General features: G+C 32.7%; 1 protein-coding gene across 3 annotated transcripts in view; it reads right to left on the minus strand.

Annotated features, from left to right (window-relative positions):
- Positions 1-2081: 2081 nt before the first annotated feature.
- The window catches only part of LOC132759289 (G-protein-signaling modulator 2-like), a 36316-nt gene continuing 21522 nt past the window's right edge, over positions 2082-16875 (minus strand). For all 3 annotated transcript variants that reach the window (XM_060751035.1, XM_060751036.1, XM_060751037.1), the window contains 6 exons: positions 12897-13161; positions 11594-11723; positions 10948-11129; positions 10141-10294; positions 9363-9556; positions 2082-7115 (listed from right to left, as the gene is read on the minus strand). In XM_060751035.1, the coding sequence (XP_060607018.1) occupies positions 6924-7115; positions 9363-9556; positions 10141-10294; positions 10948-11129; positions 11594-11723; positions 12897-13161 (1117 nt within the window). In that variant the 3' untranslated portion in view covers positions 2082-6923. The remainder of the gene's footprint in view (positions 7116-9362; positions 9557-10140; positions 10295-10947; positions 11130-11593; positions 11724-12896; positions 13162-16875) is intronic.

The following is a 16875-nucleotide window of genomic DNA, read 5'->3' on the forward strand; positions in this document are numbered from 1 at the left end:
TGGGGTCAAAATTGGCCCTGCCCCGGGGGTCATTGATTTTCACTATGTTCATATAGTAAAAACTTAAAAAACCTTCTTGTAAAAACCCAAAAGACCTAAGGCTTAGATATTTTGCATAAGGCATTGTCTGGTAGACCTCTACCAACATTGTTCAAATTATAGCCCTGGGGTCAAAATCGGCCCCGCCCCGGGTCATTGTTATATAGATTATATAGTGAACGTAAAAAATCTTCTTGTGAAAAACCAATAGTCCAATTTCAACCAAACTTGGCAGGATTGATCCTTGGGTGAAGGGCTTCCAAAGTTGTTCAAAGAATTTCATTCCATGCAGAAATCTGGTTGCCATGGCAACCAAAAGGAATTATAAGAATAAATTTAAAAAATCTTCTTGTAAAGACCCAAAAGGCCTAGAGCTTAGATATTTTGCATAAGGCATTGTCTGGTAGACCTCTACCAAGATTGTTCAAATTATAGCCCTGGGGTCAAAATCGGCCCTGCCCCGGGGTCATTGATTTTCACTATATGTACATATAGTAAAAACTTAAAATACCTTATTGTAAAGACCCAAATAGCCTAGAGCTTAGATATTTTGCATAAGGCATTGCCTGGTAGACCTCTACCAAGATTGTTCAAATTATAGCCCTAGGGTCAAAATCGGCCCCGCCCCGGGGGACACTGATTTTCACTATATGTACATATAGTAAAAACTTTAGATACCTACTTGTAAAGACCCAAAAGGCCTAGAGCATAAGGCATTGTGTTGTAGACCTCTACCCAGATTGTTCAAATTATAGCCCTGGGGGTCAAAATCGGCCCTGCCCCGGGGGTCATTGGTTTTCGTTATATGTATATAGTAAAAACTTTAAAAAAATTTCTTCTAGCAATTGACAAATGCTAGAGGTTAGATATTTTGCATGAAACATTGTGTAGTGAACCTCTAGCAAGATTGTTCAAATTATAGCACTGGGGTCAAAATTGCCCCCGCCCCGGGGGTCATTGATTTTCAATATATACATATAGTAAAAAATAAAAAAATCTTATTGTCTGTAGGTACAAGGTACAAGGCTTCAAAAACTTAAAATACCTTCTTGTAAATGCCCAAAAGGCCTAGAGCTTAGGTATTAATGCGGTGGCATAGCATTTTTCTCAAATGCAATCTTGTTTTTTTAAAGTGTTAAGTCAAGCTTATAAAAATGGTTGTCCTTTACAGATGAGAGTTAATACCGTAGCTATGCTCTTCTTAAATTTGTCCTTTGAAGTTGATCTGTGACATGCAGGATTTATAACATCTAATATCATTTCAAAATATCCTTTTATTTTTGACCCATTCATTTCCCACATGCCTTCATTTAGTTGACCGTATGCCGCTTTTCATGGACTAGCATGCAAGTGTCACATTGAACTCCTTGATAACTTTGGTATAAACACATATACCAACATTTCTACATTCTGAATGTCACCATTGTCATATATTAATGTTTGACAGGTCCAAGAGGTGCTTGGACAGCAGTAGCATACATATTCCTGTACCGTCCAAAAACAAGCTCAATCAATCAGAACTTGGAAATTTAGTCTTTTATCTCTTCCAACAGTTAGCTTTTGTATGTTCTGCTCCTTTACCTAGAAGACTTCTAACAGGTACTTTTAAGTTTCTTTTCTTTGTTCCACATTTCTTTTCGACTGTTCCAATTGAAATTTATTTTATAATTTAATGGCAATGTCTTCGACTTGTTAGTTTATACAAATTAATTTAAGTTTATGTTGGAAGCTTATAAACACTCTCAAATCCATTCCTGGAACCAGCCAGTACTAAGCAATGAACGTAAAGTTTCTTACTCATGGAAACAACAGCTTGCCCCTGACAGGTTTGAACCCAAGCGGGCAGCAATCTTTGACACACATTAACCACTCAGCCATGCCGCCATTCTGGACTTGTTCTTCAGCATTGATTGTTGAAACGAGGTTGTCTTTGAAGACACAAATATGAACATTCAACAGTAAGCCAAAATAATTTCCGACATAGACAAGTTGTTCCAGTAACAGATCAAAATTGGAGGTTAAGTCAAAGAAATAATATCAGGTAATTCAGTATCCTTTATTTTTGAGTCAACATGTCATTGATAGTTTGTAGATCAATTATGGATGTTTATTTAATTTAGACAATGCATAATAATTCAATGTATCAAATGACTTATAAACATACAGCATTTTCTATATAAGCCACACATACTGACACATTCATAAATACACTTACACCTCTTACAATACACAAACAATTCATCGACTTCAGAAATATCTATTGCATCGCTTAAGTATAATTGTCAATGACTGTAACCTTGATGGAATTTTTTTTATTACTCAAATTCATTCTAAATTTGTATGCACAATAAGTTATATTTTAAAAACAAATTCTACATTATTAATGTTACAGTTAACTACTTTTATTAACCCTTATAAATATCTCAGAAATCGGTAAAAAAAAAAATAATTTCAGACACAAAATAATCATATTTTTGTAAGAGATATAACTGTATTGATGTATGACACTGTGTAACAGCAAACTACTAGTACTCTAACATAAATGACTAACATGTATACATGACATGATATAATGCAATAATGTGATAGAATAATGAGTAACTCACCGTCTGAGAGAAATGGTATTTTACAGCATATTATCAAGTTATGATTTATGAGAAGCATTTGTAATCTTATTATATCATTTCTTGATCATTTTCAAGAAAAATAAACCACGTTTGTTACGGGTAAGTTTTATAAACGTATATCTTGTAGTGATCATAAAACAGACACTGAAACATTGATAACCTACCTAACACAATGTTAGCTAAACCTTTAAAATATAATGTCACTTTTTTTAAAACATTTTATTCCCTTAATATATCTTGTTTCAATAACTAAAATATATTTTGACAAAATTATAGTTTCAGAGTGTTTTATATCATAGTGATCTTAATAATCTAGCTACATTTTAGAAAACCACAATTGCACTACAAGTTTAATTCTTTACTCTGAACTGATATTCAAATACATCTAGCTAGCACAAAACCAGCTAGCTGGCAACAATTTGGCTACATATTAGATGAAAATAAGCTGGCTACACCCTAGCTGGAAACAATCGAGAGCAGGCTACACATTAGCTGGACATAAGCTGGTAACAACCTAGGGAACAAGCTAACTTGTTACAAGCTGGATATAAGATGGCTACAAACTAGCTGGAAACAAACTGGCTTCTCTTAAAACTTGATCTTGTAAAACTAATGCTTCTATAGTAGAAATATAACAAGTATTAATGTTCATTATGATGAAAATGAATGTAAACAATGTATATGATAGAACACAATAAATCCTTAGTATGAAAATCAGCTGTTTTTTTATTGAACAAAAATATTAAAATTTACTCAAATTTCTGCCACAAATTATTCCTGATACAGGCAGAGTAAATCTATAATTAAAATAAAACTAAATACAACAAACTACTTGCCTACACACAGAATGTTAAAACTGTACTTGTATTTACAGTAGATAAGTGCACGAAATCTTCTCTACATGTTTAAATACACAACCAATTGTAACTAATGCATATAACAGTGTATCAGGGATAAGCAAACTAAAAAGTAGAATTTTTCAGCTAAGTGTCAAAACTGATCAAAGACTTTTAGATTTTAAAAACAGCACGTCTCCAGAATCATTTTCCTATTTTAAGATATTAATTTCTTGCATATCAGACTGGCGTTTCCGTTAGTTTTACCCATGCCGGAAAGTTCATCTGGCATGGGGCGTTCCAGATGTCGCGTGCTGTGCAGTGGCACGGAAAAGATGACGTCATTTTACCGTTATGAATGATTTTGTAATTCATACACTGTTGTAAGAAAGTAGTTACGGTTGTAATGATATAAATTTTCATTGAAAATAAAGATAAAGAATTTAAAATATAATGGAATATGGTAGAATATGCAAGAAAAAATATCTGACATATGTTTGCGGTTCAGATCGGAATATCCGTCCCTCGGTCACCCGCCCATGGGCGGTAACTCGACAAGCCTCGTAACCGCCCAATGGGCGGGTCACCTCGGGACGGATTTTCCAATCCGAACCGCAAAATATGACAGATATTATAAGCATTATTTTTATCATATCTTGGTGGTCCATCCACCTAACCAGCTTTCATAGATAACTAAACAGTAAATATCAATTGGTCACCAAGTGAGAGGCTTCTATGATGATGAATGACTCAGCAGTAAAAGACAAGTGACAATTAAGGCTGTATGTTCAAGATCCATTGTCACGGAGAAATATTTCCCTCACTCAAGGATCAAACCAGCGACCCTTAAATTACAAATCGATCCTCACCCTATATGATGATACAAAAAGTAAAGTTCAGTTATTTTATGCATACATGTGTACATGGTGAGAAAAATGTGCTGCCTGACCAGGACTTTTTCCCGGGACCCTTGGAATACCGTACCATGGCTTTACAGACTCAGCTATTTGGTCCGTACACATTCTTTCTCCTAAATAGTCAAGAGTTTTGAACAGTAACACAAGTATAGACAATGATCTGAAACTCATACTGATGTTGGAAAAAAAATTTCTTCAAAAACTTTGTACACTTGTCTGGAAACGTGCTGTTTTAAAACATTTGACCGCCACCATGGCAAAACCAACATAATGCGTTTGCGACCAGCATGGATCCAGACCAGCCTGTGCATTCCCGCAGTCTGATCAGGATCCATGCTGTTCGCTAACATTTTCTTTACTTGTTATAGGGTTTGTAAGCGAACAGGATGGATCTTGATCAGACTGCGCAGATGCCCAGGCTGGTCTGGATTTATGCTGGTTGCAAACGCTTTACGTTGGTTTTGTTATGGCGTGGCTCATTTTAAAATCTTGTTGCAATGTCTCTGACGATATCTGCACTAAATAAAAAAATTTTTTTTCATCAATCACATTTACCAATTCCCATCATGTTAAATGTTCAAGTCTAGGCCATACAGTAGGCCATTTTCTTAGAAATTTAATGAGCAATTTATGAAAATAAAGTTTCTACCTAAACATTTTATATGATTATAAATGATATACTGCATAAACAGAAAAGAAAAGCTTCAAGTCTGTATAACTGTTACTTATTATGCATTCTTTTGTAGAAAATGCTTCATGAAATTAAAAACAAGTCATGGTTTGTACATTCATTTAAAAAAAACACACACACATCTGTTAACAATACAACAAGTTCTAAATTGCACATCTTTCAATTCACTTTCATTTCTAACTACTTCTAAAACAAAATATCAGGTTTAATAAAAATTCATTTATTAATCAACAATTGAATTTATTAAGTTATGTACCAGACAAAAAGCAGATATACAGACAGACAGATCATTCAAAAGCTATATGTAATCCTTCAGTGGGGGGTATTAAAAGTGTGTTAACATGAACAAAGAAGAGTTAGTGCTAAAACAGAACTGGTTTGAGATCATCAGTTATAATTGACCCGTTAAAATAACTTCCTAATCCTTCAACATGGCTAGCTTACTTTAATACTTACATTGTACATAATTAGAACTTTGACCTGCAATTGTTTGGCATTTAATAAAAGTTCATGTATATTTTAGGCCTTCAAAATCAGACAAAGATGTGACTTGTATGTTGCAATTTTTAACATTTTGTTTTTCACAACAAAATAGTTGCAAGATTTTAAAATTTAAAAAAAAAAAAAAAACTTGTTTAAAATAAATCATATTCAACTCAAAATGTGATTTAGATATCTGAATAAACATCAGAGATCACCGTAGCAACAATCATTCAAATACCAATGAATCTAAATATAGTGATGTCATAATCTAAATATAGTAACATGATTTCAAATAAAACACGGCTAACCAATCAAAAAGCTTCAACCTTCAGAAAGTATGACCAAAAATTGTGTGTATATATATATAAAATATCACTTCAATGCAGTGCGATAAGCTAGTAAGAAAAATAAAATATATAGAAAAGCAATAAATGACCTATGATGACAATAAATGAGAAAATAATCTGTTACAACTTTAAATGCTGTTAAAGTAACAGTATGTTTTGTTTACAGAATGAATTTGGCAACATATTTGAGTCATCATATAATAATTACGGTAATGAAACTAAAAAGTTCATACAAATATGAAAAATAAGAGGCAGACAAAATTATCAGAGATTCATTTCTTTTGTACGATACTGTGTATCATTTTTTTTTAAAAACAATTTTGACATATAACTTTTTCAACATTTAATTTTTTTAATCATACTTTGAATTTTGCATGTATAAGTATGGAAAAGCTGCAGTAAAATATCATTACACAAATTGACATTTCAATCCAAACAGAAACAATTGTGAATAATCATAAAGCTCTTCTCTACTTATGCAATTATAGTTTTAGTTTATTCAGTAAATGTTGGTTTTTTGCGATCTTTTTCATTATGTGTCTAGTTTTGTTAAATTCCCATTTTAGCCCTTTTTAGAACTCAAACGATGTTGGTGGTTTTCTAAAAGTGTTGAAAAAGGCCTGTTAAATCAATGAAAATATCATGTTTTTTTAAAAAAAAGTTGTGTATCTGTTCTCTTGTGTTCTTAGTTAAATGTAAAGAAACAAAACTGACATTAAAATACAATGAGTTTGTTTACACTGAATCTACAGTGATGAGTCTGATGACTTTGTGACATGCTATAAATCTCTTTTAACTTAAAACATATTAAGCTGGACATTGAAGATCTAAATCTACATGGGACACATTCTATTTCAAATCTGTAACAAAGATTTGTTCATTTAACTTCTTTGACCTGCTAATGTTTACTGTACTGTCATACAATAAGACAGAGAAGTTTATCTGTAATAAGAACCAGTCAATGTATTATAAATTGACACAGTCTATTTCTTTTTTTTCTTCCCTGGAGTAGGCTGGACTGGTAAACCATCTTCATTATCTGGTAAACAGGTTCTCTGTCCATCTAGACGACTAGACTGGACTTTTTGTATTAAACTAAAGAAATCCTCATCTGGAACGGTAGGGGCTTGTCTGTTGTGTGGCAAGGAACTCCTTTGGTCATCAATTCTTGCTCCCTGTAAAAAAAAATGATAAAAAAATATTAAAGCACATACACAAACAACATAGTGTAAGTCAGTACAATAAAATTCCATTTAAACTTCAGTGTAATCATAAAAGCTAGATTCTTGTAGAAATTTATCTATCTAGCATTGTGTATTATTGTCATAGCTAATTTTTCACACATAAATCTTAAAGTAACTTATTCCATTAGTGGTGTAGTGATCATACTTTTGTAATATACCTTAAGAGCATGATTTACTAAAATGACTGGTGTTTACCAAGTAAAGATCAAGTGGAGATCCATGTTTACTAGCACATCAAAGCCAAATACTTACAATCAAAGATTTGAAGAAACTTCCTGACTAGCTAAATAATATATGACAAAATCTGATATAGTTTATACTTAGGTGGGAAAGTAAAAACAAAAATCCTGTAATACCAAGTGAGTTGATACAGTGAATGTACTAATATATAAGGTACAGTATACCTGTGAAAAACAAAACTCTAAATGTTAAATAACTTGAGGGATGCTGAGCAGCAACTATTACAAAATAAATGCCCCTTAATGGAAACTACAAAATGATTGGGGTTTTTGGTTAAGGATTTTTTACGCTCACTGAAAGAGAAGGCCTATGATAAATATGTCACTAGAGATACATTGCTGGGAAACATCGTGATTTCTAAATGCAGAACTATGTCATTCCGTCACATCTTGGCGGGCCCACTTTTTAACTTTCACAAACAATTCTTACTTATACAAGTTTAGAAGTGTAGAGTTTTGTCAAATACCACCTTGTACTTCATGAGATGTTGTTTAAAGAAATTGGAGTTAACAACAAAATGACTAACAATGGGCCATCACAAAAAAATTCACCACTGAGTGCAACTTTTTGCTCAGGTGAGCTAAATAAACCCACTGTAGTCATGTGATATCTATAAATACATTTCGTCCTATAATAACATGTACTATATACAACACTGTGATTTATATACCATTCTGTGAAACTATACATGTGACTTTTACCTTTCCCTATGATAATTTTTCATTACAAAATAAACAAGAGCTGTCGGTAGGACAGCAACGCTTGACTATTCTTAGTGCTTGATAGTAAAAAAATGCTTGATAGAGTTACCTCCTCCTGTTTACAGGTTGGGGTCATGATGGTGAACAAGTGTGTAAAGTTTCAAAGCCATATGTCAATGGACTTTGAAAATATTTGAACTATTACAAAAACTTTAACGTAAATTCTAAGTCGAAAAAGGGGCATAATTCTGTCAAAATGCTTGATAGAGTTACCTCCTCCTGTTTACAGGTTGGGGTCATGATGGTGAACAAGTGTGTAAAGTTTCAAAGCCATATGTCAATGGACTTTGAAAATATTTGAACTATTACAAAAACTTTAACGTAAATTCTAAGTCGAAAAAGGGGCATAATTCTGTCAAAATGCTTGATAGAGTTACCTCCTCCTGTTTACAGGTTGGGGTCATGATGGTGAACAAGTGTGCAAAGTTTCAAAGCCATATGTCTATGGACTTTGAAAATATTTGAACTATTACAAAAACTTTAACATAAATTCTAAGTCGAAAAAGGGGCATAATTCTGTCAAAATGCTTGATAGAGTTACCTCCTCCTGTTTACAGGTTGGGGTCATGATGGTGAACAAGTGTGTAAATTTTCAAAGCCATATGTCAATGGACTTTGAAAATATTTGAACTATTACAAAAACTTTAACGTAAATTCTAAGTCGAAAAAGGGGCATAATTCTGTCAAAATGCTTGATAGAGTTACCTCCTCCTGTCTACAGGTTGGGGTCATGATGGTGAACAAGTGTGCAAAGTTTCAAAGCCATATGTCTATGGACTTTGAAAATATTTGAACTATTACAAAAACTTTAACATAAGTGGTTACGCCGACGCCGACGCTCTGGTGACTGCAATAGCTCTACTTATTCTTATCGAATAGTCGAGCTAAAAAGCATGGAACAGTTTCATTTGCAAAATTTAACAGAAACAGTCAAACCCATCCAGGAGCACTACACTTTATATTCCTTGCTATAGTAAACCAAATGAAATCTTTCATGAACTTGTAATTACTGATTCTAATGCTGTTTCCAAGGTTCCTTGTTAATTGTTTATCTTTAATTAATCAATTGATTTGTTTTTATCATAAAAACTTTTCTAATGAGAAAAAAAGAAAAACAACTTCAGTATATAAAGTTGACTATCAAGGAGTACAAACACATTTTAAAGTATACACTCACTTGACATCGCATCAACATTTCAAAGAAGTTATCATCGGGAACATCTTGGACATTACGTTGTCGTAGATACTGGTTAATCACAGCTTGAGAATTGAGTCCAGGAAACTGGGGTAATGATGCTCTCTGATCGTTCATGCGTGAACCCTGTATACCGGCAATCATGTCTAAGAAGTTTTCACTGTCGGGTGTTGATGCTAAAATAAATAGTTTTTATATATTTATTGAGATTTAAATAAGCAACTCAAAATGCTGGAATAGATTTTATTAATTAGATGTTGCTATGCTTTGGAATACATTTGTAAATAAAAGCATCTATTTCATGTGAAATGTTTTATTAAAAAATACATTTCTATCTCTGCAGATAAAACATTTGAAATTTATACACTACATTAGGATATCTCTGAAGATAAATTGTTTAAAAAATTTTTATTTTTTTTAATAAATCAATAAAACAAATGGCCTATATAATAATTATGTTACATCATCATGTCCCATGTCTTATCTACCAATAGCAAGTGACTTATTATTACTTGACAAAGATTTAAAGAATCTTGACCTTTCTGTATCAAAATCTAAATTACAGTATGTTAAATTTTGCATAGAAATTTCCTTTACCAGTTACAAACTATATGTATAGGAACATATTAGTATTTTCCATCTTCTAAACCTAACATGAATAAATAATGGTGAAAACAAACCTTAAAGATCAATCAACATAACAAAATTGGAAATGGACATCAAATGCTTCAGACTGTCCGTGAACTGTTCACAAACTTACCCATTTTTGGTTTACTTTCTTCATTTTCTTTGTTTTCAGATTTTTCGAGGCCATTTTTCTCACCAGGTACGAGACTACATCTCTGTTCATCAATCCTGCGACCTTGAAACTTACTGAGAAGGTCAAAGAAGCCATCATCTTCTGGTGATAATGTCTGTAAACCGACAGGAAGGAGACAACAATATATTTTAAGAAATTCAATGTAATGCCTCAAAAAGGTAAATATCATGCAACATAGGTTGTTTAATTTAGAGTTTTAAGTAACGCTGACACTGTTAACATTTACTTGTGGTGGAGGGAAAACCTCAGTGGCCTGTTTGTGCTTTATTTCAGGTAAAAGGAGTGTAAAAGATAGAATTTCGTAAGCTTACTGGATAGCTTACTCACATGACAGTCCCTAAACATGTACAACATAAGGAAAGCTACTAAAGCAATAACTGCATATTGTCAAAACTTGGCAGGCAGCATTAAACATGTATCCTACATGTATCAATGATTTTTTTAAAGAAATCAAGACTTTGGTTTCTATATTATTAGTTATAAAGGTTTTTGACAGGTTATAATTATGGCCCTATACCATAGGTGTTTTTACATGTATTACCAGAGCTGTTGGAGAAGCAAGCTTTCATTGATCAGAGAAAAAATGAAATTGCTTAATAATTTGACAGCATACATGTATATAGTTTACATATAAAGTAATAATTGTCCAATGAAAAGGGATGTTTCATTTCAAAAACTATTGTCTCAACAAAGAACAACTTTAGATGTCCAGTACAAAACAATTTTACAAACGAAGCATCTACTGACCTCTACACTTTGTGACTTTGGTATAATTGTCTCTGATGCAACTGTCATAGATTTTTGGACTTTAGGTATTTTAGGTCTGGCTCCTCCGTGACTCGGCGGAAGTTCACCTTTCTTGTCTGGTGTAAGCTTCATCAACTCCATCCTCTCCATACTGTGTCGTCTTGACACACCCGTTCTACGATCTGCAATGTTAGTTTAATCATTCATAAATAATTTTCATTTTTCTATCATCAAACTAATGAACTGTAAGTTTAATTTAGAATATATACATTTATCTCCCTTTTTTCAGTGGAAGTTTTTGCAAAGGACAAAAAAAGACAACTTTTTCTCTTTTCTTCATGGGGCCAAAAATTCAGCATCAAAAATATTTTTAAAAATGTTTGACTTTAAGTTGGACTAAGTGGAACCTAAATTGATTACATACAAAAATGAATGAAACTAGCATCCAGTTCAATACGGTCATAAATTTGTTTTGCTGATATCGATTACCTGCAATAACAAATGATTTAAAATCAGCAATGTTAACCATTATGTCATAAAAGCCGCAAATATCACAACTTTGTAAAGTCTAAGTTAGGTCACTAATGGGTGTAAAAGTTTGGAGAAATTAGCAATATTTGAGCTTTATATAAATAGTTTTACTTACACATGCCTAAATCTAACTGGTCATGCAGATTTGGACGGTGGTCAGTGTCTGTACTAGAACTTATACCAAGGACAGTCTTCAGGTCAGCAAGATTCATCTGTGCGGTCACTTGACCAGTCTCATCTCCTATCTATATAACATTATATACTCATTTTACATAATGTGACAATCTTTTATTTCTTTTTATATCATTTCATACAATAATACAAACGGGACCAATTATTGTTCATTGGATTCATTCAGACCAACACTGTTAAGGTATAGTAATGATTTTTTTGGTTGTCACGTCACATCAATACTGTATAAGTCACAAGGCGATTTTCCAGCTTCACTGGTGGAGGAAGACCTCAGGTACCCATTCATGCATTATTTCAGGCACAAACAGGCACCTAAGCAGAACCACTGACATTCCGTAAGCTACCTGGATAGATTCCTCACATGAAAAAATTCAAAGTCACTGGCAGGATTTGAACCCGTAAGAGTGAGGGACAAGTTGAATGAAGTCAAGAACCTTAACAATTTGACCATAAATACCCTTATTCTTCTCCAGGGAAAAGCAGAAACCTTGGAAAAATCTTTAAAATATTAAAGTCTTTTTCACATTATGTTGTCTTTTGAAATTCTCGACATGCACAATTTCTTACAGTCTAGAATTTCTGAGATACTGCAAACTGTTTGATGTCTATCCTCAGCAATGTTTTCAATTTTCTCCACTGCTAATGATTGCTTGACTAAAAGCATCCCAGTTTTGTTTTTTGGCAATGAAACACTATTTAAATCCTAAATTGTAAAACGTTAGTTACATATAGTTGCACACACATTTTGAAAAAGTTTTGCTGTAATTTTCTATACTAAGTTTACAAGAATATTATTTTTTTCTTGGCTGCTACTAGATTTTATTACAAGCAAAGGTCAGATATTATATTGTTTATGAAAACATAGGAACATTTTTGTGTTGATGGTGTTCTTTCTTTATTCTCTTTTTTTTTTTTCAGATTATAAATTAATGCAAAACATAACATAGAAATGGGGCAACTCTATATGCTAAGTGGTGACATAATTAAAACTACAATTCAATTTTCCTCCATACAATATCCATTTACACCTTCATGAAATGAGGCAATGTAGAGTTAATTACTTGCTCGAGAAAAGTCCCTGACAGAACTCTATCTGATGACTTAATCGCAAAGCTCATGTCCAAATACTTGACAACATCAGCTCCCCATGTAAATGTTTAGAATTCCATAAATATATATTGAAAGAAACACGGTTTGTCACAAATTGTGATAAAGATATTTCCTACCTCTTTTGAGATTTCTAGATGTTTGCTGGCATAGCGTATAGCTTCTTCATTCCTCCCAAGTGCCGTGTGGGCATTACCCAAACTCCAACATGCCCGACCTTCACCCACTCTATCATCTAGCTCTTGAGCTATTTTTAAATGTTTCATATGAAATTCTATTGCTTTTTCATAGTCTTTTAATAATGTGTAAGTATTTCCTAAACTGTAGCAGGCCTGTGCCTCTAGGGCTTTATCCCCTAACTGTTTAGCTATTTGTAATGTTTTCCTGAAAATAAAAAAATCATATTTATAGTTCAAGTTCTAGTTAAAGTTACAAAATAGAAGAATAAAGAACGGTGTAAAGCCACCCTTGATATAGCAATTACCTTGTTACAACAGTTTCAATTTTTTACCAAAGTAAAGTTTGACAAGAAATTTAACCTCTCTAGAGCCACACCTCTCAGAAACAAAACAATCTTTGTCTAACAAAGGGTTTTACTCTGCCGAGGTTGTCCTGTACATGTTACATTTTTATACAGCAATAAAAATATTATATCATAGTGGTTCATTGTGAAAGTACAAAGTTTTTACATGAAAAACTGTAGATGATGGATTTATAGCTTCTCTTTTTTTTTCTTATTTTCTTTCTTTTTTTCTTTTTTTTTCTTATCAAAGAAAAAATGTTCCTCATGTTGCACCACAATACTGAACAATGTTTTTGTATGAAAAACTAGCTTTTTTTCTTTCTAGGGAAACAGTATCTCTGCATCAAAAGTTCCTTTAAAACCAAGAACTTGTGAATTCCTGGCATCTTTATTTGTAGTCCAACAGAAATTGTATTCATCAAACTATAACCAATCAAAATACATAAAAAAAATTAAAATATTTAACACAAAGTAACCAGTTTAGCTTTAAACCAATGTTTTCCGTTCCAATGAATGATGCTAGTCTTAGCTCTTAAATTTTTCTATAGAAATGCATTTTATCAGATTTCTTTCAAGGCAACAATTCTTAGAAATTTGGTTTCAAGGAAGCAATACTTAGAGTTGCCCATTCACTTGTCATTTAACTATTGCCATGAATATTCCATCATCCTGTTTGTAATTAGTTTAAATACAAATATTTATCAATAATACAAAATTACACTTTTTTTGCAAAACCCAAAAATCCAACATTTAAGACTTCACTACATGTAGAAGAAACTGTACAAATTATTTCTTATAAAGAAATCTTCTCCAGATGTTATCTTCAAGAATTTCTACAGGAAACAACAACAGGTGAAGTTATGTAAACTTTGTTAACTATTCTAGACTCTATAAAATCACAGGGTTCTTTCAGATACAGAATTATATAAAAAAAAAAAAGAGTTTAATTTTGGAAAACTGCATTTGTAGTATTCTTCATACCTGGAACATTTTTTTTTGTATAAAAATTGTGCAAAAAGGTTAAATGTGTTTGGGAATCAACTAAGGTTGTTTTTTTTTTACATAAAAAGACAGCACATAATTTTTCTATGATTTGTTTACACCATTTGATATGGGTCAAATTATTTGTTCACTCTGTTTATCCAGGAAAAAACATTTGTATGATATAAAATATCGAAAACGTAACTCAAATCAGAGTAATAATCACACAAACTATCGATTTTCAAAATAAGTCTGCACATATTTCTTTATAATCTTTTGCATATTTTTCAGTTTGAAGATTAAGGCCTTTGAACCTCAGTGCAGCTCTTTTTAAATATAGAGAGTGTATTCATAATTTATACAGAAAACTTTAACCAAAACAAAAGAAACACCAAAGAACCTGAAAATAGTGGCCCACAGAGCTAATGACTAGAACGGGGAAAGAAATTATGGTACAAAGATTATAATTTTACAGTCTTTTTATAGAAGTAGTATGTATAAATACGAAGTGTATGAAATGTTAAAGGCAAATTATGCCTCACAAACAAATAAATTTTTACTTCTTTAGAAAGACCAAACATGAATTCTATAATGTTTCAATAATGGTTTTAGCGAATTTTAGATGCTTGTTACCTGAAGAAAGTACAGTAAAGACTGTCTTAGCGACCCCCTGTTTTATAATAGCGACGTTCTGTCTTTAGTGACCATAGTTAGGTGCGACAAACAGTATTTACTATATAAATGGTCTGTAAGTAGCGACTCCCTGTCTAGTCCGTACAACGATCATCATGATTTAGTCGCCCGTTACGGTATTTGAGCCGTGAACAGCGACTTTTGCAGGGGGAGCAAGGCTTGAACTAGGTGACGACTTTTGCGAAGAAGTCGCCTTCGAATCAGCGACTTTGCCTAAAAAACAACCTTCAAAGAGATTTTGAAGTCACGCAATTTTTATAATTTTCCGTCATACTTATTTACGCCGCTAGGTCTGTTAATAATTTGTTTACCTCTCAATTACAACCAATTACCGTTAATCCGCTAATTAACGCATGTCAACATCAACAAAGTTCAATACACGCCGCAAGGCAAGAGTTCACTATGATGTTTATCATTCTCATTACGTATTCATGCGATTGACGAATCAGAACGCGCGTTGTATCTACAGCAGTTTGCATTGACCAATCGGCGACACGCTAATACACTGTGGCTGTTTGTTGACAATTACACAAAATGGCGACAGATTAAATCAATTTTCGCCGATAGAATAATTAAAGACACCTGCATATACATACATAATTGCTGCGGTGTTTTGGCAAGTAAAGATAAACAATGCCAAACGTCTTAAAGGTGTGGTTATGTTTGAAACCTCGATTGTTAAATTTTTTTCTGTAGAAATTATGTGAAGATTTGTATCTATGTTTTATTAATACATTGAACTCCGTAAAGTAAACAGGCTGACTATACAAAATTAAATGTCTCTACAGTAACATTTCATCAGTAAAATTGAAATTAAACATTTTTTTCACAAACAGATTTATCAATATAAATTACATTTTAATGAATATGTAACTTTTAAATATTAATGTTATGGTGTAGTTTATAATCTTACCCAATTATACATGCAATTTTAACATGTTTAATACTTTTTTGTTTTTTATAAATGATATTTGATATGTTTAATATCAACTAGAAATGTGTCCATAGGACACGGGTGCCCCCACCGCGACACTGTTCTGTCAATCTTTTTACTAAGTCAAGGGAAATAACTCTACAAATACTGGATAAATCCACAAGCCAAACCCCAGGTGCAAATCTAAAATATGCTGAGCAACCTGCCTATAAGGTTTATTGACTATGTCAAATCCTTTTTGAGAAACTTGCGACACAAGTTGAAAATTGCAAAAATTTTCTACGTGAAGGGCAATAACTCTAAAAATACTAAATAAATCCAGACGAAAATACCTGGTGCACAACTGCACATGCTGATCAATATTCCTGTAAAGTTACATGACTCTACGTCAAATACTTTTTGAGTTATGTGCGACACATGTTGAAAATTGCAAAATTTTACTAAGTCAAGGGCAATAACTCTGAAAATACTAAAAATATCCAGACGAAAATACCCAGGTGCACAACTACACATGCTGATCCACATTCCTGTAAAGTTTCATGACTCTAGGTCAAATACTTTTTGAGTTATGTGCGACACAAGTTAAAAATTGCAAAATTTTACTAAATCAAGGGCAATAACTCTGAAAATACTAAAAATATCCAGACGAAAATACCCAGGTGCACAACTACACATGCTGATCAACATTCCTGTAAAGTTTCATGACTCTAGGTCAAATACTTTTTGAGTTACATGCGACACAAGTTGAAAATTGCAAAATTTTACTAAGTCAAGGGCAATAACTCTGAAAATACTAAAAATATCCAGACCAAAATACCTAGGTGCACAACTACACATGCTGATCAACATTCCTGTAAAGTTTCATGACTGTAGGTCAAATACTTTTGGAGTTACATGCGACACAAGTTGAAAATTGCCAAATTTTACTAAGTCAAGGGCAATAACTCTGAAAATACTAAAAATATCC

This window comes from Ruditapes philippinarum, unplaced genomic scaffold, assembly GCF_026571515.1.
Source record: "Ruditapes philippinarum isolate M1 unplaced genomic scaffold, ASM2657151v2 ctg2135_1_1_1_1, whole genome shotgun sequence".
NCBI classification, from domain to species: domain Eukaryota; kingdom Metazoa; phylum Mollusca; class Bivalvia; order Venerida; family Veneridae; genus Ruditapes; species Ruditapes philippinarum.